This window comes from Mesoplodon mirus, assembly GCF_964341445.2.
Source record: "Mesoplodon mirus genome assembly, chromosome: 1".
Taxonomy (NCBI): Eukaryota; Metazoa; Chordata; class Mammalia; order Artiodactyla; family Ziphiidae; genus Mesoplodon; species Mesoplodon mirus.
The window spans coordinates 8693267-8715530 of NC_138976.1; the positions used below are offsets into that span (position 1 = coordinate 8693267).

At 46.3% G+C, this 22264-nt stretch overlaps 1 protein-coding gene across 8 annotated transcripts in view; it reads right to left on the bottom strand.

The window, feature by feature from the left end:
• Nucleotides 1–22264, bottom strand: part of RALGPS1 (Ral GEF with PH domain and SH3 binding motif 1) — a 289045-nt gene that overhangs the window by 170501 nt on the left and 96280 nt on the right. For all 8 annotated transcript variants that reach the window (XM_082622855.1, XM_082622854.1, XM_082622858.1 and 5 more), the window contains 3 exons: nucleotides 18212–18295; nucleotides 4750–4839; nucleotides 1995–2087 (listed from right to left, as the gene is read on the bottom strand). In XM_082622855.1, coding sequence (XP_082478981.1) covers nucleotides 1995–2087; nucleotides 4750–4839; nucleotides 18212–18295 — 267 coding nt within the window. The remainder of the gene's footprint in view (nucleotides 1–1994; nucleotides 2088–4749; nucleotides 4840–18211; nucleotides 18296–22264) is intronic.

The following is a 22264-nucleotide window of genomic DNA, read 5'->3' on the forward strand; positions in this document are numbered from 1 at the left end:
CATGCCGCAACTAAGAGTTCACATCCCACAACTAAGGAGCTGGCGAGCTGCAACTAAGGAGCCCGCCCCCGTGACTAAGACCTGGCACAACCAAATAAATAAGTAAATAAATAAATTAATTTTTTTTAAAAAAGAGGAAATGAGTTAATATAGGGAAAGCTTTTAGAGCAGCGCCTGGCAAATCTGTAAGGAAGAACAGCTGACCCACGGGGCCTAAAAGGGAGTTAGGTGAGGAAGCTCATGCTTTCAAACGGGTCCTGGGTGGATATTTCATTCCAGGCTCTCTGAGGAGCTGTGGGAGATTTATCTTCATTGCACCAAAGACCCATCAATGGCAGTGATGATCCGGCCACCCTGGCACAGGACTCTGCCGAGCCACATGGAGCAGTCCTGGATGTTGTTCTGGCCCAATGCTGCCCCACCATCCTGGGCAAGGCACAGCATCCTGAGGAGAACGCTGGCCAAAGCTCCATGGATGGGCCCTCCCCATCCCTGAGTGGGTGGTATCTCTGTGCAGGCCCCTCATGCTGACTCCCTGCTTCCCTCACTGACTGTGCCACTTATGGGGTCACTGAGAGTCCCTGTGTTACTGACAGTAAGGTCTGTGTACCGTGAGATTCAGCATTCCTTCTTCTGGGCCCACACAGAGCTCCCAGCAGTCCAAGAAACAATAGCAGCATCTAAATGACGGAAAATTCATTTGAAAAAGAATCTCCAAGCAACTTTTGAAAAAAGCGTCATGGCTCAGATGGACTCAGGGAATCACAGGGCTGGCAGCAACCACAGAGACCAGTGGCTTCCAAACTTGCTTTGACCTCCAAAGCCACTGCTCAACTGAAGTTCACCCAGAAGCTCAGGACATAGAACTGATGCAAACAGAGCTGCTCTGGCGGGAAACCGTGCTCTGGAGGTCTGCTTGGTGCCCTCCGTCCTCTCCCCCAGCCCCTGCTGGCCCCAAGTCAGTTCCAAAGAACCCCTGGGCTCCACAAAGCACTAACGGAGAACCACAGATCCAGGCCAACCTCCCTAAGTAGATAAGAGGAGACGAGTCCCACAGAATCACTCTGCACAGACGGTGCCTGAATGCAGACCCAGTCTTTTGACTCCAGGCTAAAACCTCTCACTCCACTTTGCTATGGCTTGATCTATGGAAAATTTCAATTTAAAGAAACAAGGCTCACTTCTGACAACCTACAACATAATCCCTAAGTATTTTAAAGGCCCCTGAACTAGCCAAATCTGAAACAGAGCCCAGCCCCGCAGACTGGCAGAAAGAAGTTCGGAAGTGAGTTAGTTGCGGAAGCACAGCTGACAACTCCATACAGTTTCCTTCAGTTCTGTGGGACATAAACAGGTCTTGAAAGGCTTGGGCTGTGTGGCTGTGAGAGACCCCAGATCAGGCGGGCCAGGAGGTGAATGCTAATGAGGGATGGAAATAGCAATGACTTCCCCCGTCAGGCGCGGTGCCAAGCTGAGGAGGATAAAGAGGTCTGAGATATTTTCAAAGTATTTTTACAGCAGAAAAACTTTCCTACAGACTCAATTATATAACTATCAGACTCCACCTCTGAGCTGAAATTATCCATGGCCTTCAGGAAAAAAAAAATTATTTTTCCCTACATGAGGGTCACAGGTTCCTCCAAAGAAACTCTTAGCTGTACGGCCATCAGCCCAGTGCAACTGCGAGGCTTCCCAGGGGCAGTTTGAAGCGGAGGGCAGACGTCATGCCACTGACCCCACCATCATACATGATGTTGTCAGGTCCAGAAGGGTCCCCAGCCACGCCGGCTTCCTCAGAGCTTCCCTGTCCCAAAACGGGGCTGAGGTCACTGAAGGAGAGAGAGTGGCCACGGGACACTTCATTAACCCACAGTCATCCTCCGTCGTTGGCAAAGGGCAGACCAAGAAAGCCTTTTGGGGCTTAAGGAATGGAGAACTTCACCAAAGAAAGGACGGCCCGAACCAAAGGAACAGACTTAGGAAGATTAACTTACAGCCCAGGTTTTTGTCAGCCTGAAGATGGGTGCACTTTGTAATGCTGACACCACAGACATGAGAGAATGAAGGTTGTTGAGTTCTAGAAGTTTCTGAAAAAAAAGATATGGAATAGATTATTTTGCTGCTATAAACAACAGAACAAAAACATGCTCAAGTGTTACCAAATATTGTCATATTTATGAAATTCAATTACACTTAAAAGTATCTCATGTAGAAAATACAGTTCTAGGAAGTTCACAGGAACCATATGCTCTTTTTCTTTCAGATTGTCAAAAGGTGAGTCTGCATCTAAAACATTTGCAAAATTCCGTAAGCTGACTAGTCTGGCTGCTGGACAGAAACATGGCTCGGGATGAGGTTTGATAACGTCCTTTCTGTTCTTTTTTTAGATGAATCTGAACTGTCCCAGCAGGCCTTTGTAAACTGAAACCTCCGCTGTGCCAACAACATCAACATGGGTCTACTGCGATTACCTTCACACCCGGAAGCGGGAGGCTGAGGAAAGATGTTATCAATCTGCACGATCCCCTCAGCTGGGCGCACGGAGCTCCTGCTTCCCAGCCACTTGGCCATGCTTCTCTGAACCAGACCCCAAACTAGTGAGAACATTTGGATTTAATTCCATCTCAGACAAGTTCCTTACCACGGAGGGCAACAGAAGGAGACACAGGTGAGGGTGAGCACAGAAAAACGTAATTGCTCTGCTCTTGGTTTTATGCTGAAGGAAACCTGCCAACAGGACCCGGGTCCCCCTTCTCACTCCCAGGAGCCAGTGAAAGTTGTGTAGCTGGCAGGCTCCACAGAACCAAGAGGCCTGGTTCCAACCCTGGTTCCCACTACTGGTGTTTCCTGTGGCAAGTTACCTAAGCCTTCTGAGCCTCGACGTCTTCATATTTAAAACGAAGGTAATTACAGCACCTCTGCTGCGTGGGACGGTGCACATGAACTGCTAGACCAGCGCCTGGCGCCCGGGAGAGCGGGCAGTGCGGCGTGGGCTGCTTGTTCTTTGTCAGGAAGACCTGTCCCCAACCCCACCCCACCTGCATGTTCCCACAGCAGCCTGTGCATTTCCTTAGCCCACTGGACTGTATTTGCTTGCACTTGCCCCTCTCTCACCCTGGACCGTGTGTTCCCTGAGAGCCGGGATGAAGTGGTATCTACCATCATATCCCTAGGACCTAGTACAGCACAGAGCAGGGCTTAGTAAAATGAACAAACCCACGAAAAGCCCTTATGCCTAGTCCTCACGGCTCTGTTCCTACCTGGAGATTTCTCCCTTACCACACAAGTTAATACTGCATTTCATACATCTCGTAATATTCCCTAATCGTTTGCTGTGTCTAATAATAGATTCTCTGAGTGAGCTGAATTTCATCCTTTGTATCTGAATGGCTAGGCCTGTCACAGAATTTGTTTTAGAGGTGAAGGTTCTCTGGGAGATTATCTAATCCACCCCTTTCCCATTTTATAGATGGGAAACCAAGGCCCAGAGAAAGGAGGAGGCTCGAACAAGAACATACCCAGGGCACAGCGCCAGCATGATGATCCACCATCGGAAGATGGCAGAGCTTAAGGAGGAATCGTTTTGGATCCCTTGGGTGGGGACTGGAAACTTCCACACTGAAAGCACCAGGTGGGCTGGAACTTCATCCCACTTTCTCTCGTGGCCCAGCACGAACTCACCGAGAGCAACAAGTATCATTAAGCCCAGCAACAGTTCCAGGCACTTCAGAATGCACAGGATGTAAAAGTGTCCATGCCCCTAACATACTTAGAGCTGGATGAACACAACCTTGCTGTGAGGAGCAGCAGAGCAGCTCTCTTGAAGGCAGAGCGACATGCTCCGACTGACCGTGGGGCCTGGGCGTGGACACCCACCTCTCTAAGCCTCCCCTTCCTCCTCAGGAAATGGGATAATAATAATGTGAGCGTCAAATGCAATCATTTCTGTAAAGCAGCAGCTATGGCGCCTGGCCAGAGAGGGGCCGCAGTGAAGGTGAGCTGGCCTAGGACCTGGGTGGGAAGACAACACGCACACACAAAGCGGGCAGTAAACAGACAGGACGGTGCTCCGCTGAGTCAGGCGAGCCCCGTGGTGGGGAGCAGTGGGCTGGGTGGGGCTGGCAGGACTGTGTAAGAGATGAGAGTGGTCCAGGAAGGCCTGTGGGATCACAGCCTGGGCTGGCAGAGATGAGGGAAGAGGAGGGGAAAGTGGGGTAAAGATGTGAGCCTGGTGCCCAATAACCGGGAAGGACCAACCCTACCAGGGCAGGCCCAGGGGGTGGGGTCGGGGCAGCAGGGCCCGGGCCTCAAGTGCAAGATTGGGTGGGGTGAGCTCTGCTGACCGCGAACAAACTGTGCAGGATGTGATGGTGTCACAACCTCCGATGCTGACTAAAAGCCATCAACTCCCAGCACTGGCTAAATCTGAATAGGAGGATGAATGGATCCCAGAGGTAGCCGCTGGGGCCTCGTGGAGAGTCTGTGAAAGGCCAGCTATAAAGAATGGTTGGCTGCCAAAACCACAGGGTGGAGGGCACCTGCCTGTGCATGCACAGGGGCTGGGAGGCCGAGCAAGCAGCCAGGCTGGTCCCACAGCTGCCTCTGCCTGGGGAAGCTGGGTCAGAGCCCCGTGTCTGAACCCTGCCCGGCTCATCCAGAGCAAATCAGCTCCCAAAGTACCAAGGCAACACCTTTTTGCGACAAAAAAGGAAGGAAAGGAAGGGGGAAAGTCATAATAAAACAGCTTACCTTGGCTATTTTCACAAAATGGCTCAGGATTTCTGCCCTTATTTTTAAAGTCTGTGCTGTTAGAATTTCTCGTACAACCCAAAAACTGACCTGTAGAGTCAAACACAGACACAGACACACAGACACAGACACAGACACACACACACACACACACACACACACACACACACACACCAGAAAAGTTGTTAAATGCCGGACCAACCAAGTTACCCCGCCCACTACTTCTATGGGATTTCTAAGAGGCTGGGAGACTGAGAGAGCAAACCCTAGGGTTGCAGGAGGTTGAGGGTTCCTTTATGACACCCAACCCTACAAGTGGGTCCCATGCCATCAGCACCAGCTCTCCAACACGCATAGTGGTGCTGAGAGAAATAAGTACTCCCATCATTAGCCACAGGGGACTTATTGGGCCTCCATCGACATATGGGTCTCCCTGAAGGTGCTTCAGGAAATTTTGAGATGCATCAGACAGGATTTCTGCTCAGAAGGATCCCAGTTATGGGGAGACGGATGGATGGATGGACCGATGGACAAATGGCCAGACAAAGGGATATGCATGCTGGCAGTACCACCTATGAGATCCATATCCCCAGCCAGGCCCAAGGCAAGAAGGACTCACCTATATTCGCACAATTATAACAAATTTCATTTTCTAGGAGAGGTTTGTCCAATAATTTAAGTGATACAAAAACATCTCTCAAAGTTCTGTAAAGCAATGCAGGTAAAAGGGCATGTTTTTCTGGAGACAGCATATGCCAAAAGGATATACTGGTACTTTTGGTTCAGAATATCATTCACACTTGACCATCCTCGAGCCCGAGTCCTTTGGTGGGAACAAGAAAGTCATCCACCAGTGTCTAGTTGACTCACACGATGCCTCAATGAAACAAGAGGAGCTTCATGCTAAGAAACGCTGGGCAGTGGTTTGCATTCCTGTTTATGTTTCATGACTATAACAACAGCTCTATGTGAAACATGGATGCCCAAGAGTGCAATGACAGCCCCGCAAAGAAAGGAGGAGAGATGGGCAGAGAACAGGGGAGACGTGGATTGAAAAGGAAGGCTAAGCATCTAAAACCTCTAAATTTTACAAAGACTAAAATAGTTAAGGAGAGTCCAGAGTTATCAAAGCATGTTTACTGCTGCAACCAAAATGTATTTCCCTTCACTGAAATACTATCACTTTTCAATAAGAAAACAAGAAAAGATTAAATCACCAAGAATCAAAATTTGGCTTCTTATATTAAGCAGGAATATTATAGAAAAGTTTTCTCTGTGTAATTGTGGTTGCCTCCAGGACATGCCTGGGTTTCCATAGAATCATTTTTTCCAAGGAATTGCCTAAAATTAAGTTCAGACTCAAATGTTACTAGCCAGTTACAGAAGAAAGATTTTCCATATAGCAAGATTTTTTCTAGGTGATATGCCCATAAACCTTATATTTTAATACATACACACTTTATGCCACATAAATCTCAAGTGTGATAGTTTATATGTATAATTTAATAGATTCTTATGTGTCAAAAAAATCACACCTATTTAAAGCATAATTATGAAACGTGGCAGAGTTGACTCAGGTGGTGTTCAGAGGCAACTCTGGATCAGTTCACTTCAGCAGACTTCCACGAAGCCCTTACTGTGCGCTCCAGGCACTGCGAGTCCAGACCTGTCAGTCCAGATATCACTGTATTAAAAGGCAGCTGGTGATCATGGCCATCAAAGAAGTTCAAACCAAGTGAACTGGAGTATGGGGGAGATAATGAGAAAAGAAGGCTTCCTAGAGGAGGTGGGCCTTGAAAGATGGGTAGACCCTCAACAGGTGAGGAGACCAGGGAGAGCTGAGCGGGTGGACAGGACTGGTGTTGCAGGCGCCCCATGGGGTTGGGGCGGAGAGGGAGACTGAACTTAGAAGGGAAGGGGGTCTGGAGAAACAAAGGGACACTATGCTGAGCAGGGGGAGTTCCAGAGGCTTCTGAGCACAGGAGTGAGAGGCTAGACCCTTTTGCAGGAGCAGGGACACCCATCAAGAAGCTGAGGCGATGGTCTAAGTGAGAGATGGGAGGCCTGAGCAAGGGCAGTGTTGAAGGAGATGTAGGAAAGGGGCAGAGGAGAGAGACATTACAAGGGGAGAATCACCATGGTTTTAATTGTTTTTTAGCTACAAAATTTAAGAGAAGGTTAATGCAGAAAACAAAGGGACAGAGATAAGCACAAGAGACAGAAGTCATTTGCAAGCTCATTCTCACATACAGACCCCCGTGATAAACATTGTGGTATGTGTCCTTCTTGGAACATATGTTTGTCATGTCTCAGAACGTATGTCTGTCTAGTCATAGAACATGTTTCTCTTTTTCAATTAAATTGGTATATATTAATCATACTATCACAAGAATTTTTATAAATATATAAGAATATCAACACATTTTTTAGCAGTTGCCAAGCATTTCATCTTAGGGATGTCTCATCATTAAGGAACCTCCTACTGTTGGGTAGCTTATTTCGAATTATTTTGTTGTGATAGACAATGCTGTGGTGAACATATTTATACATATATCTTTATACATTTTTAATTAAGGTCTGAGGATAAATTCCTGTAAGGTGGAGTGAATAAAAATATGTGTACCTTTTTTCAAAAGTATATATTTAAAAACTTGGCCTCCAAAAGCTTTATTTGTTGATCCATAAAAATTGGAGCAGGCTAATACCAGTTATTACAGCTCTTTTTTTCTTTACTAACCTAGTGGACAAACTAATGTCTCACTGTTTCTATTTTACATTTCTTTCATGACTCCTCAGTTAACATTTTTTGCACGTTTTTTTTCAGTTTTTTGTTGCAAATATTTATAGGCCATTTGTATTATTTGCCTGTGAATTACATGTTCAGGTTCTTCATCCACCTTTCCGTTGGGACACCTGTCCTCTGACTCTTGATTAGTAAAAGGTGTTTATTTTAAAGAGAATACATTATCCCTTTGTGAGTCATACAGTGTGCCAAGAGTGTGGAGAAACTGATACTCATACACTGTTTGCAGGGGTATATATTCACAGGACCATTTTGAAGAACCACTTGAATATATCTTTCAAGCTGTTAAAAGTTATATTCTCCCTGGAATATTTATCTTACAAAAATACAGAAATGTAGAGTGATATACATACAAGGGTTCACTGAAGCACTGTTTATAAAGCAAAAGAATATGCCCATCAATAGGGAACTGGTTGCATAAATAATACTATCACCTCAAACTTTGGAAGGAAGTCGCTACGGAAGGAAGGAGGCAGTTGTGCTCCACCTTCTTGAGGGCAAAATATCTACATAGATTATTGGGAATTCTTCTGCATAGGAGGTTTGTCTAGTCTCCCCCATTTATTTATTCCATCATTTGTTTACATCAGAATGGACTCATGGATATTTATTTTATACTTTGAGGTTTTGATCCAATACTATGTTATTTATTTCCTTACTCAAATTGTTCCAGCTTTGGCCACGGAGAGCTGGCTTCGACATGCCCCCAGCATTGTTTGGTTGGTTTGTTTGAGCACCTCCTTACTTTCTGGAACTACAAGATGCTACCACCTCATCCTGTACATTTCTTGTCCCAGTCCGAAACCAGCCATTTCTCCAAGGAGCCTTGGTTCCTTTTTTAAAAAATATTTTATTTATTTATTTACTTATTTATTTTGGCTGCGCTGGCTGGGTCTTAGTTGCAGCATGCGGGATCTTCGTTGCAGCATGCGGACTTCCTAGCTGTGGCATGCGTGTGGGATCTAGTTCCCCGACCAGGCATCCAACCAGGGATCGAACCCGGGCCCCCTGCATTGGGAGCACAGAGTCTTACCCACTGGACCAGCAGGGAAGTGCTCCCGGGTTCCTTTTATTAGATAATGGTATTAGAAACCAAGATCTGGGAGCTACGTGTGCTTGTGCTACTTAGGTATCACTGTTTCCAGGTCCTCTCAGATGCAGAGCAAGGAAATGTTGTGTGTGTGTACCCTAACTCTTGTGTATATACATACCTATAAATATTTCTATATGTAACCATCTGTATCAATATTAAGCTAAATATGACTTACTACTAATGTCTCCACCTCCAATCCATTACCATATGGATCATTCTAGCCTCCTCTTGCTTGTCTACAACTTCCCACTCCAACAGGTGGGAGAAACCTGGGTCCCACCATCTGCCACCCATTTCCTTAATTGTTCAATTCCAGTGTTCATGCATAATGGCTCCAGAATTGTTACCCATCCGCCCTTGGGAAATAACTTGATCAGAGTACAGTGCTTATATACAGTTCCTTTTGTCTTTAATCTTTCAGGCTCCCTCATTTCCAAAGTTACTTAGGCCAGCACCTTTTCCCCTCACCCTTCTCAGGGAGGTTGTTTCATACATTTATAATCTAGTTAGGTTCGCTTGTTCTGTTCTACATTCCATCCTAGGACCCCTTAATCTCCACAGTGATTAAAATGTGCATATTTAGCACTAAGCTGTAAAGTTCTATGGGTTTTCACAAACGCACAGTGGCACGTATCCAACATTATAGTATCATATGGCATAGTTTCACCACCCTGAAAAATCCCATTCTTCACCTACTCAAAGCTCTCCCCTTCTCACACCTCTGGCAGCCACTCATCTGTTTACCATCTCTATAATTTTACCTTTCCAGAACTCTTTTTCAGCATTTTCCAGAACGTCAAAAAAAAAATGGGGGAGGTAATCACACTTAGGTTGCCTTTTCAGACTGGCTTCTTTCACTTAGCAATATGTATTTAAGACTCATCCATGTCTTTATATGGCTTGATGGCTTTTTTTTTTTCAGATGAATACTATGCCATTGTATGAATTTACCAGTTTGCCTATCCTTTCACCTACTGAAGGACACCCTAGTTACTTTCAGTATTTGACTATTATAAATAAAGCTGCTATAAATATTTGTGTGCTATCTGTGTATCTGTGTGTGTGTGTGAATATGTGTATGTGTGTAGATGTAAGAGTGCAAATAAACTGGATAAATATTGAGGAGTGCAATTGCTGGATCGTACCATTTTTCATTCCCACCAAAAACAAATGAGAGTTTGTGTTGCTCCAATTACTTGTCAACAATTGGTACTGTCAGATTTGGTGAAGTTTTTTGTTTGTTTGTTTTGGGGTTTTTTTTAGCCATTCTAATAGGTGCGTAGTGTTTGCATTTCCCCGATGGCAAATAATGCTGAGCATCTTTTCACGTTTATTTGCCCTTGGTTACATCTTTTTGGTAAAGTACTTATTCAGATATTTGGCCTGTTTTTTTTTGTTTTTTTTGGTTTTTTTGGTTGCATTGGGTCTTTGTTGCTGTGCGCAGGCTTTCTCTAGTTGCAGCAAGCAGGTTTCACTTCATTGCAGTGTGCGGGCTTCTCATTGGGGTGGCTTCTCTTATTGTAGAGCACAGGCTCTAGGCACGCGGGCTTCAGTAGTTGCAGTGTGTCGGCTCAGTAGTTGCGGCGTTTGGGCTCAGTAGTTGTGGCTCGCGGACTCTAGAGCACAGGCTCAGTAATTGTGGCACATGGGCTTAGTTGCTCCGCAGCATATGGGATCTTCCTGGACCAGGGATCGAACCCGTGTCCCCTGCATTGGCAGGTGGATTCTTAACCACTGCACCACCAGGGAAGTCCCTGGCCTGTTTTTTAATTGGGTTGTTTTCTTTTTTCAAGATTTTTTTTTGATGTAGACCATTTTTAAGGTCTTTATTGAATTTGTTACAATATTGCTTCCGTTTTATGTTTTGTTTTTTTTGGCCACGAGGCATGTGGGATCTTAGCTCCCAGACCAGGGATCAAATCTGTACCCCCTGCATTGGAAGGCGAAGTCATAACCACTGGACCGCCAGGGAAGTCCCTAATTGGGTCGTTTCCTTATTGTTAAGTATTAAGAATATACTTTGGATTCAAGTCTTTTATCAGATATGTGTTTTGCAAATATTTTTCCCAGTCTGTGCTGTCTTTTAATTCTCTTAAAAATGTCTTTTGCAGAATAGAAGATTTTAATTTTAATGAAGTCCAACTTACCAATTTTTTCTTTCATGGATTGTGCTTTGGTGTTATTATATCTAATAACTCATCACCAAAGGTCATGTAGGGTTTTCTTCTATGTTTTCTTTTAAAAGTTTTATAGTTTTGTCTTTTACATTTAGGTCTATGATCAATTTTGAGTTAATTTTTTTTTTTTGCGGTACGCGGGCCTCTCACTGTTGTGGCCTCTCCCGTGGTGGGGCACAGGCTCTGGACGCGCAGGCTCAGCGGCCCAGCCGCTCCGCGGCATGTGGGATCTTCCCGGACCAGGGCACGAACCCACGTCCCCTGCATCGGTAGGTGGACTCTCAACCACTGCACCACCAGGGAAGCCCTGAGTTAATTTTTATGAAAGGCCTAAACTCTTGTGTCTAGGTTCATTTTTTCACATACACAAAAACAGTTCCAATTGTTCCAGCACCATTTGTTGAAGAAATTACTCTTTCTCCACTGAATGCCCTCATGTATTTGTCAAAGGTCAGTTGACTATATTTGTCTGGGTCTATTTCTGGGCTCTCTAGTCTGTTTCATAATCCTAGACATCTATTCTTTTGCCAATACCAAGCTGTCTTGATAGCTTTACAATCAGTCTTGAAATCAGGTAGAGTGAGTCCTCCAACTTCATTCTTTTTCAGTATTGTGCTGGTTATTCTACATCTTTAGCCTTTCCATATAAACTTTAGAATCAGTTTGTTGATATTTATAAAATAGCTTGCTGGGATTTCAAGTAGGATTGAATTGAATCTATAGATCAAGCTGGGAAGAACTGACATTGAACAATGAGTCTTCTAATACATGAAGATGGAATGCCTCTCCATTTCAATCTACTTTGATTTCTTCCATCAGTGTTTTATAGTTTTCCACATATAAAACCTGTACATACTTTGTTAGTCTTATACCGAAGTATTTCTTGATTATGTGTGTGCTACTGTAAATGGTGGTTTTTTTTTTTTAAATTTCAAGTTCCAGTTCTTCATTGCTGGTATATAGGAAAGCTTTCATATATTGATCTTGTGCCCTGCATCCTTGCTATACTCCCTTATTAGTTCCAGGAGTTTTAAAAATAGATTTCTTTGAGATTTTCTGTATAGACCATCATGTCATCTGTGAATAAAGACAGTTTTATTTCTTCCTGAAGCAACACAAACTTTCACTCTTTGCTGGTGGGAATGCAAAATGGTAGACACGATCCAGCAACTGTACTCCTAGATATTTACCCAGTTTATTTGAAGTCTTATGTCCACACCAAAAAAAACAGCATGCATATGTTTATAGAAGTTTTACTCATAATCATCAAAAACTGTAAGTCCTTCAGAAGGTGAATGGATAGACTAGTAAATCCATACAATGAGCAGTACTCATAAAAAAGCCATCAAGCCATATAAAGACATGGATGAATCTGAAATGCATATGGCTAAGTGAAAAGACAGTCAGAAAAGGCTACATATATATGAGTCCCTTTTTTTTTTTTTTTTTTTTTTTACATTCTGGAAAGGTAAAACTTTAGAGATAGCAAGCAGATCAGAATCTGGACCACTGCCTTCCTCTCCATAGCAAACCCTGCCTTATTCCTTGGGTAACATCAACATCACTGTGAACGACCATGGTCACTTCAGCAACTGTTACCCACCTATCACTCCAGTCACCCCCTTCTCCAAATTACCGAGGACTGCCCTGCATCAGAAACCTGAAGTTCCAGTCTCGGGCCACAACCTTTAACCTTCTAATCCTCACCTGCCCCTTGACCCCAGCCCCACTGCTGTGCTCATCCTTCCCTCTCACCACGCCTTGGAGTCCTTGGTGGCCCTTTTCCTCTTGAGCAGACGGATCCCCTATCATTTGTCACTTCAGCCCCTTCTTAGCCAGTACTTTTAGGTCCCTTGCCCCATGGTCCTTCAAAAAATCTGCTTTGCTCATCATGGATGGATCCAACCGCTTGCCCTCCTGTGCCCCTCTCTTTAGGCTGCAAAGTGCAACTAGAGAAAACCAGCTACCCTCATGCCCTGGGGCTACTTTAAAAGCCACAACCTCTATTTCCATCGGCTCTGCCCACAAGTCTTTCTATATTTCCGTAGTCAACATTCTCTTTCCCCTGGAGTGGCTTTTTCAAGCTCCCCCCAAACCCCTCAAGCTTTCCTCCTGCTTCCCCGCCTTCACCTCCTATTTCACTGAGGAAAGAGGAGCCATGAACCTCTTGCACACCTATAAGCAGACCTGTGTCTGTATCTTTCCTTTCTGCAGACTCGCCTTTTACGATGAAGAGGTCCCAGGCCTCGGCCTCTCCCACCTTCGCGGGGACTTCACTTCATTATGTATTCCCTCCCTCTCCTCATCTTTAATTTTTCCCGGTCTACTGGCTCTTTCCATTCAAAATATGTACACCCCCAAGGCTCTTTCTGCTGAAAAGAAAAGAGGAACATTAGCACCTCCCTGAACGTCTTCCACCCCTCCAGCCACCCCCTTCTTCTCATCTTTCTCCTTAGAGCCACTGTTCAAGCATCGCCTACACCTGCTCTCTCCATTTCCTCACATCTACCGCTCAAGCTGCTACAGCCCAGCTTCCATTTCACATCCCCGCAAAACAGCTCCTGCTGAGCCTAGCACCGCCGTGCTGCTAAACATAAAAGTCTCTTTTTTTAGTCCTTTTAAATGACCCATTCTGTAGCATCCCGTTATCCTTGAGACAGTGATTTCCAAGACGCCAGCCTTTCTGGGTGTTCTTTTCATGCCCAGGCTGCTCTTTCTCAGCCCCTTCCCATAAGCCCTGAGACTCTCACGTGGGCCTCTGTTGCCCCCTGGGAAATCTCATCTACTCCTGTGGCTTCGAATGCAGGTGACTCCAATATCTGCATCTTCAAGCTGGATCTTTCCCCTGACTCCCAGACGCAAATATCCAATTACCTGCTGCATGGTTGAGCTCCACGTCCAAACCTCTCTCCTCTCTGTCATCTCCTCTCTCACAACTGCTCTTCCTCCTCTGCACTCACCATCTCAAAGAGTGATGCTGCCAAGAACCAAAGCAGGGCCTCCTTTGCGCCTTCCTGTCATCTCCCTCCAAATCCAGTCAATCACCCAGTGCTATCATTCGGTCTCTTAATATTCTCTTGAGCCCGGCCACTTTACATCTCTGTCGTTTGCCTAGATTAATGGGACGGACTCCAATCCAGTCTCCTGGCCTCCCTTCCTATGCCCACACCTCTCCTCTGGTTTTCCCACTCTAGCACTGATTCCCCTGGACTGTAATCCCCTCCATCACGTCTGTCTCCCCCACCAGACTATGAGCTAATGATGGCAAGGGCTACATCTAGTTTACTGCTGACCCCCTGAACCTAGCACAGAGCCCGGTACATGTTCAGTCAATGTCTATTAAATAAATAAATGAATATAACCAGAAGTAATGAGCCTCAAATGAAAGAGGGTTTATACAATGAGGAAAGAATAATTGTTTGGAGGTAGCATTTGGAAGGGAAAATGCTAACACTGCCTCCCAGCCCTGTGATAAATGAAGTCTGGAAGAACAGGGGGTTCTACTGGAGTCATGTTCAGAAAAATGGGGAGGCCCCTCAGTAAAGAAACTCACCAGCTATGTGGCTTTGAGCAAGTTACTTCACTTTCCAGAACCTCAGCTTCCTCATCCATAAAATGGGTTTAAAATATCGGCCTCATTGGGTTTTGTGAAAACAGAGTTAGATGATGCAGGTTAAATGCTTAGCACAGTATCTAACTCAGTAAGTTGAGCCTAAGTGCTCAATAACTGTTTTTTAAATAGTCTCGATTAAAGCCAAGAGGGATCAGGAATATTCAGTGACTAGGCTAATGATGCATGGATGGAGTATCAGCAGATTGATCAGGGGAGAAAGCTCAGAGCTGGATGGAAGAGTGCAAGAGGGAAGAGGGTCTGCGGGCAGTTCTGGCCATCCCTCAGCCTCTTCCTGTCCAAGCACCAACTTTCCCTGAGGAACTGCCAGTCCTCCAATCCCCTGCAGCCTTGGCCCCCTACCCTACCTCCACGGGAAGGCCTGTTTCTGAGACCCGGCCAGCCAGAGCCTCCTGTTTCCTGGTCAGGGTGATGAGATCACGAAGCGCAGGATGGGACCCAAGCCAGGGCCATCAACCCCAGAGTCTCTGTTCCAGGACATCAAATGGAGCTACTGAAGAAGAGGAAGGTCTTTTCTGCAGGGGTTGCCCTCACAGTGAGCTGCTGGCAGCCATCTTGGAACCACAGAGGAGGAGGCTGCCTGAGGGGAGCCAGCACGGAGAAAACACCTCCCTAAACGTCTCCAGGGACCTCCAGGTAGAGAGAGCAGCAACATCCAAGGCCCCTAGCAATATGTGAAGTCTAGTTTCTCCCTGGACATTGTTACATAAGCCAGTAAGGTGAGTTTGAGCTGGGGTTTCAGTCTGAGTCAATGAGAAAAGTTAAAGCAGTCCTCCAGGGCAAAGTGTTGGGAACCTTTGCCCGGTCCAATCTCTGCTAATACATAAGGGTCCTGAGACCTCGACTTCGACTTGCCTAAGGCCTCAGAACAGGTTAGCAGCAGAGCCTGGACTGGAACCAAGTTATCCGAATTCCCTCTCCATCTCTTCCTAATTCTTCATCTTCAGGACACAATCTCAACCCCACCGCCAGCACTTAGGCCCAAGGCTAACCTTCCTTTCAGCTTGTAGCTCCCACTACACTACCATCCTTTTTAAGGCTAATATTACTTGTTTACTATATGTCAAGTGCTGAGCTAAACCCTTTATATCCATGATTCTTATTTAATCTTCAAAAATCACTTGAAATGATTCTTCCTATTTTATAAATGAGGAAGGTCAGAGGCTGAAAGACAACCCAAGATCATACAGGCAACAAGTTGTAGAGCTAAGGTGGAAACTTAGGCCTGTTTGATTCCATGCGACTACAGCTCCTCAGCCTGCTGTCCACAGACCTCTAAAGTGTTCATGTACAGACTTTGGGGGGCAGTGGGCAGGGGAGGCAGCAAACCCACTCAAATTAAATGCAAATGTATATATCTATGTATTTATCTGAGGGCAGGTTCATATGTGGTATTGTCAGATTCTCAAAAGAACCCGTGATCGGAAAAAGACTGAGAACTTCTGGCTTTATGGTGAACTCCCTGGGGCCAAGTCACAAGCCTGGCCCATAACAGACCCTTAGGGAACTTGGCCAAGCTCTTCCATCTCAGCCACTCTATAAACAAATCCCAAGGGACTCAGGTCACATGGAGAAGCAGGCACGTCCTCAGAGGCCGACCAGAACACTGGCTGCTGGATTTTTGGTTTGGCCACAGGGAGCCTCAGATTCCCTTGCAACCTCCTTCCAATCAGCTAATCTTCCCTTTTTTCCCGAAAAAATGTTTGGATGCCTACTACATACAGACACAGCGCTAAGAGCTCTACCTATATCATTTCATTTAATTTTCATAACAACTGTGCAAAGTGAGTACTATTATTATTCTCATTCACAGATAAAGAAAACAGGCTCAGAAAGGTAAGTGACCTGCTTGCCTTTATCTGGAGTCTGATGAGCAGCTTTGTTGTCACACATGAAAGTCTGCCAGGAGGAGACGCCAATCAGTTCATCTCAGAGAAAGCAGCCCCAGCGGCTGATGGACTGGCCGCTGGCCAGTTTTCAAACCAGAGCTACCAGGGCTGTGTCCAGGAACTGCTCTCTAAGTGGCTCACAGGCCAGCAGGGAGACCATTTCTCAGAGCATTCTGTTTGGGAAAATGCAGCTTTACTTCTGGCTCATTTCACCCACTTGGTCTGAGCTGGACACAATACAATTGTTCGCAGAACAAGCTGCACTGCCCTTTGCCAAACTGACCTGGCCTCCACGTGCAGAGCAGATTACATCAGAGCCGCCAGTGGCCCTCCTCCGGGAGCTCTGTAGCTGATCAGAGGTGGGACTCAGCTGGCTCCCAGCCAAATAGTTTTGCTAAGGAAACTATGAATCCCCTGATACTGTGTACACATCTGGTTTTTTTTAAAAGACTAAGCTCAGTTGAAAAGGAAAAGATTTTGAAAATAAAGAAGAAAAAAAAAAGGCTTCATTATTTCTCTGTTCAAAACAAAGGGTGTACAGTCCCTACCACAGATGTGGCTAGGCCTTCCTTAGTTCCTGCTGTATCTCAGAAAACAACAATAATGTGAACTCTGGCCTTGATCATCAGAACACAAGCTGGCGCCTCTCTGAGGCTCCCACTATGCTTGGAGCGGTAACCAGCCAGGGCTGGAGAAGCCTGGAGAGAGCTGAGTAACGGCAATGTGCAGGACCCGGCATTTCCCAGCGGGACGGCCCAGCTGGAGAGAAGGCCCAAAGGGAACCCAGGCCCAACACCCAGAGCCCCAGTCACGTACACTGTGCAACCTCGAGGCCACTGTCCTCATCTGAAACCAGAAAAGCAAGAAGAAAGAGGAAAAGCTGTCAACAGCCCCATTTGGAGCTTTGGTTTATTCAAAGGGGTCTTGCAGGGTACTTTCTACTGAAGATCATGTCCTGGCAGGTCTATCTGAGCAGTCAGAAGCCTACCCCACTTAGCTGGTCCAAGTCCCTGATGTCATTCCTTTAGGTGGGGATGCAGAGCTTCCTACCTGCAGCAAAAGTTCTGATTGGACCAAGTCGGTTTGTAGTAGCATGTGTGCGGCCAGTGACCAGGCCATCAGAAATTCAAAGAAATTCAATTCAAAAAGTGTTTCCTGAGTGCCTCATTCATTCATTCTACATATATTTACTGAAGGTCTATTATATGCCTGACATAGGGCAAGGTGGTGGGGGACACAGTGATGAACAAGATAGACATGGTTCCTACCCTCGTGGAGCCCACAGATGGCCAAGGAAGATGGAGACTAAAGAGTTACACAGAATGAGGACAGATGGGGAAAGGACCACATGGAGAAGTACAGGTGCACTGAGGGGACATATGACGGGGAGACCTTTTACAGGCTGAGATTCATGGGAGGCTCCTAGAGAGAGTGACATTCCCACTGAGATCTGGTTGGGAGCTGAAGAGGGGGGACAGCACGAATGGGGGCCTGATGAGACCAAGATGTGATGCAGCAGGGAAGAGGTGGGAGGCCAGGATGGCCGAAGCCCACAGAGTAGGGGGACAGTCAAGAGATGAGTCTGGAGAGGTGGACAGAAGCCAGACACACCATGCAGGACCTTGTAGGGCACATGAAGGTGCCTGAACCTTAGCTTAAGTGGAATTGGAAGCCACCGAAATGATTTAAACACAGAAAAGATGTGTTCAATTCCACCCGCTGTGTGAAAAAGCACAGATGAAGGTGGGGCTTAGGAAGAGGGGTTTGGACCTGGGGCCAGGTGCCTGAGACTGAAGCCTGGAGGGGCTCCCAGCCCATGGGGGACAACAGAGCGCTATCTTCACAGGCACATGCAAGCGGCGTTCTTACCTGGTTAAACCTCCGGGTAAAGGCCACGACGTTGGGAGCGAGACTATGTTTCTCCTTCTTACTCCATCCACAGCTGGCTAGTTCCTGGGAAGCACAAAGTCAATTTCAACAGTGATTCCAATGGGGATGCAAACACAGCAGGGCATCTAACTGGAATGTGGACACAGAGATGGGGAAGGACTGAAGCACTGGCCATCTATGTCCTCCGAGGGTGGGAGAGATTCTCCTCCTCCTCTGGAGAAGAGGGCTGGGTCTATAGGTGGAGGTGTATCCTGGGACCCCCAGAGGTGAGGGTGAGAAGTAGGATACTTTTCTCCATAACCCCGGCCACATCTCCCAGGACTTCTGTGCCAAATTATTCTCAACCCCGCCACTGCCACTCTGCCAGCTCCTCGGGACCAGAAGCCCTTTCTTAATGCAAATTGTCTGAGAGAGGGTATAATGTTATACTGAGCAGGATTCATACCCCAGGGCTAACTTAAAATTAAAATCTGGCTGAAGATGCTCAGATTTCATTGACCAAGTGACATCCTCCATCCCTGGAACCAGGGGACGTCCTGGGCCAAGCCCACTGCGATCAGAGAAGCTTCTGGGATGACCTCAGATTCTTTCCTGAAGTTGCCCCTCCCATCTCTCATATAAACAAAAGGGAGCAGAAGGACAGGTCGCCTTACTATCTTCTTCAGGAGCCTAGTCTCTTCTTTTCTAGCAGATTTAGCCTTATAATTTGAAGAGTCAAATGACCTAAATGTTACCTAACAGTGAGGATGGTTCCTCTCCAAGGGAGGTAACGGGAGCAATCTAATGGGATTACCTGGGGGAAGTAGATAAAAGGATGAAGGAAAAGCCATTAACTAAATGCCCAGCTTTGCCAGTTTGTGCCTTGGCGACCCCTGGCAGAGAGAGTGCAGGAAAGGAAAGTTCTCTACCCCTCAGTTACAAGGCTTCCTTCTAACTCATATCCAGTCTCTGTATTATTAATGACATTATTTTTTGCCCCACACCTGGAACTTTTATAAGGGCTTTAGTGAGGGTCGGCCGCCTACCAGCCGGAATAGACGCAGATCAGGGGTCTACCAGGAAGTCAGGGGGTACTGTGGGAATGGCCAAAGATAAACTGAGCAGTTAGGCCTGAAGTGCCGTGCCCTTCAAATGCATCTCAGGACCCAACTGAAGTCACCGGCAGGCGCCTATGGGAAGCCGGCTGCAGGCAATGGGCAGCTCCGGATTCAAGGTGAATGACCTGGACTTGAGAACGCTTGGGAACCAACCAGGAGCTAAGAAACACAGCTCCTCTTCCTGGAGGCCTCACTTCTATAAATGGCACCATTGTCCTCCCAGTCACCCACATGAAAAAATACAGCAGACATCCTTGACCCTGCCAAGTCCTTCTCACCCTCACAATTTAGATCCCAAGTCATGGTAATGACAATGATATTAACTAATGCTACCATTTACCAAGAATCCCCCATGTGTTGGTACGGGACAGGGAGCATCAATTGTTATCTCATGTAATTCTCACCACATCCGTTTTAATAAAGAAGAGGGCTGAGTCCTAGTCATCACCTTGAATGATGCTCTGGCTCCACTTCTTTTCACAAGTATACGTGAATCCCTTTGAGCTGTAGAGTTTGCCTGTTTACCATGATTCTCCTCGTTGTGTGTATCTGAGTTTCTTTTCTAGCGTATATTTGACCTACAAAGTCAGTTCCATTGACTCCTACTCCACCCCACCTTTAGAACATATGCAGTCGGCAAATGTATATTACTGCCCTTTCGAAAGGTAACTGTGAGGACAAGAGCCTCTCTCCCCTACGGATTCCAAAGCCAGCCCTGGAAATATATGTGCTATAATCGGATATAAAAGAGAAGTTGTAAAACTGATGTTCAAGGACTGAGACATGGTTGTTGCCCAGTTTCTGGCTGGTAGTTGCTCCCTTTGTTTTTCCCTGAATTCTTTAATAAACAGCAGAAGTTATATACACATCCGTAAGTGTGGGGGGCAGGGAGGGTACACGTGTGTAAGGGTTCATTTAATTCAGAGTTTGGGTCTATTTCCACACCGTAAGTAACTTTGGAAGGCATCCTCAAAGGGAGCAGTGTGGACCTTACAGACCAAGCCAGGTCAGAGCCCACCCTCCACACACCAGCTGCGTGATGTATATCTTCTCAGAACCTCAATTTTCTCACCTTAAATGGGCCTGATAATATATTTACCCGTGAAGCTCATTAGAACAGGTAAGATTAAAGCTCACACAGAGCACCTGGCATGTAACAATCACTTGATAAATGTTATTACCCCCCTCCTCTTTCCAGGGTCACACTGCTGTCAGACACGGCTTTAACTCCAAACACTCCCTTCTTTCTTCCACACACACTCTCATTGCTGTCTTGAATTATTAACAAAATCAATTATTATTTCTCTTTCATTCTGCTGATGTCATTCAGGCAAGAACCAAAGCAGGTACTTAATACATCTGTCCCAAATTTGTTTGATTTGAGTATTTCTAAGACCCTGATTTAAAAACTGTATGTACAGTTCTTGACGTTTGACAATTCCCTAAGGACCCTTTTGCACTGGAATACATGTCACATTTAAAATTAAAACTTTGGGATTTCCTTGGTGGTCCAGTGGTTAAGACTTCACCTTCCAATACAGGGGGTGCGGGTCCCATCAATACAGCTAAGATCTCACGTGCCTCGCGGCCAAAAGACCAAAACAGAAGCAACATTATAACAAATTCAATAAAGACTTTCCAAAAAATGGTCCACATCAAAAAAAAATCTTTAAAATTAAAACTTCAACAGGGTAAAACACTATGTTTGAGAGGTTCCTTGATAAAATGGAAAGGGTCCTTTCCTTGCTCCGAATCCCAACCCTGTCACTCATTTCCTGGGTGACCGCTCTCTTGGCATCAGTTGCATCACTGATGAAAACAGGGATGCTGAGACTAACTCCACAGAATTGTGGTGGAGACCAAGAGAGATAAAGCCTGACAAAGGAGGTGACATGCAGGGCACAGGCCTGGCTCACAGCAGATTCATTTGTTGAATGAACATGGCATGAGCATTCCTCAGTGTTGAAATCTCCCAAATCCAGTGCAGAAAGATTTATCAAGATGTCAAAAGAAATAAGGCCATTCTAACTGCACTAAAACAAGTCCCAAGCCCAGCCTCCTTGGCAGTATTCCTCTTCTGTGTTTGGCCTTATAGGAATATGAGATGCCATCTGTGTGAAGTGGGTTTGGAAAATGTGAAGTAATAGAACAACACTCCTGCAGCCACTATTACCTAAAAAAGGTCCATGCTACAGAACAGATTTGAGTGTAATTAAGTTAAAATTGACCAGAGGAGACAGGGCTGCTTCTAGAAGGGAGACAAGGGGCTGCGCTGAGGCTGGTAAGGCCTTGGTAGCCCTGCGTGCTGTAGAGCCAGCCTTGTGGCTGCCCTGGGGTGCGCTGGGGCCCTGATCTCGCCCAGGCTGTCCTTGGCTCTGAGCTGCCTGCTGAGGTCCACTGGATGTGAAAGGGCAGTAAGAGCCTGTACAGTCCTTGCCAGCTTCTTCTGGAAGCTTTTCTCCGTCATGTGGCTGTTCCCTGGGTTCACCTGGGAGAAACTTTCTGCCACTAAATAAACAAATTTACCTGCCTTCTCTCCCGTCCTCAGGCTTTAGTGGAAGAGAGGTCCTGTCCCCTCAGGACCCGCTCTCCTCCTGGCTCCCTCCCCCTCCCTGCTCAGAGGCCTTGCTCTGATGCCCTCTCTGGTCCCTGTATCTTCAACCTCTTCCTCTCCAATTTCTTTCCTGCTAGGATTTTTTTTTTTTTTTTTTTGCGGTACGCGGGCCTCTCACTGTTGTGGCCTCTCCTGTTGTGGAGCACAGGCTCTGGACGCGCAGGCTCAGCGGCCATGGCTCACAGGTCCAGCCGCTCCAGGGCATGTGGGATCTTCCCGGACCGGGGCACGAACCCGCGTCCCCTGCATCGGCAGGCAGACTCTCAACCACTGCGCCACCAGGGAAGCCCCCCTGCTAGTATTTTAATGTGCAAAAGCCTC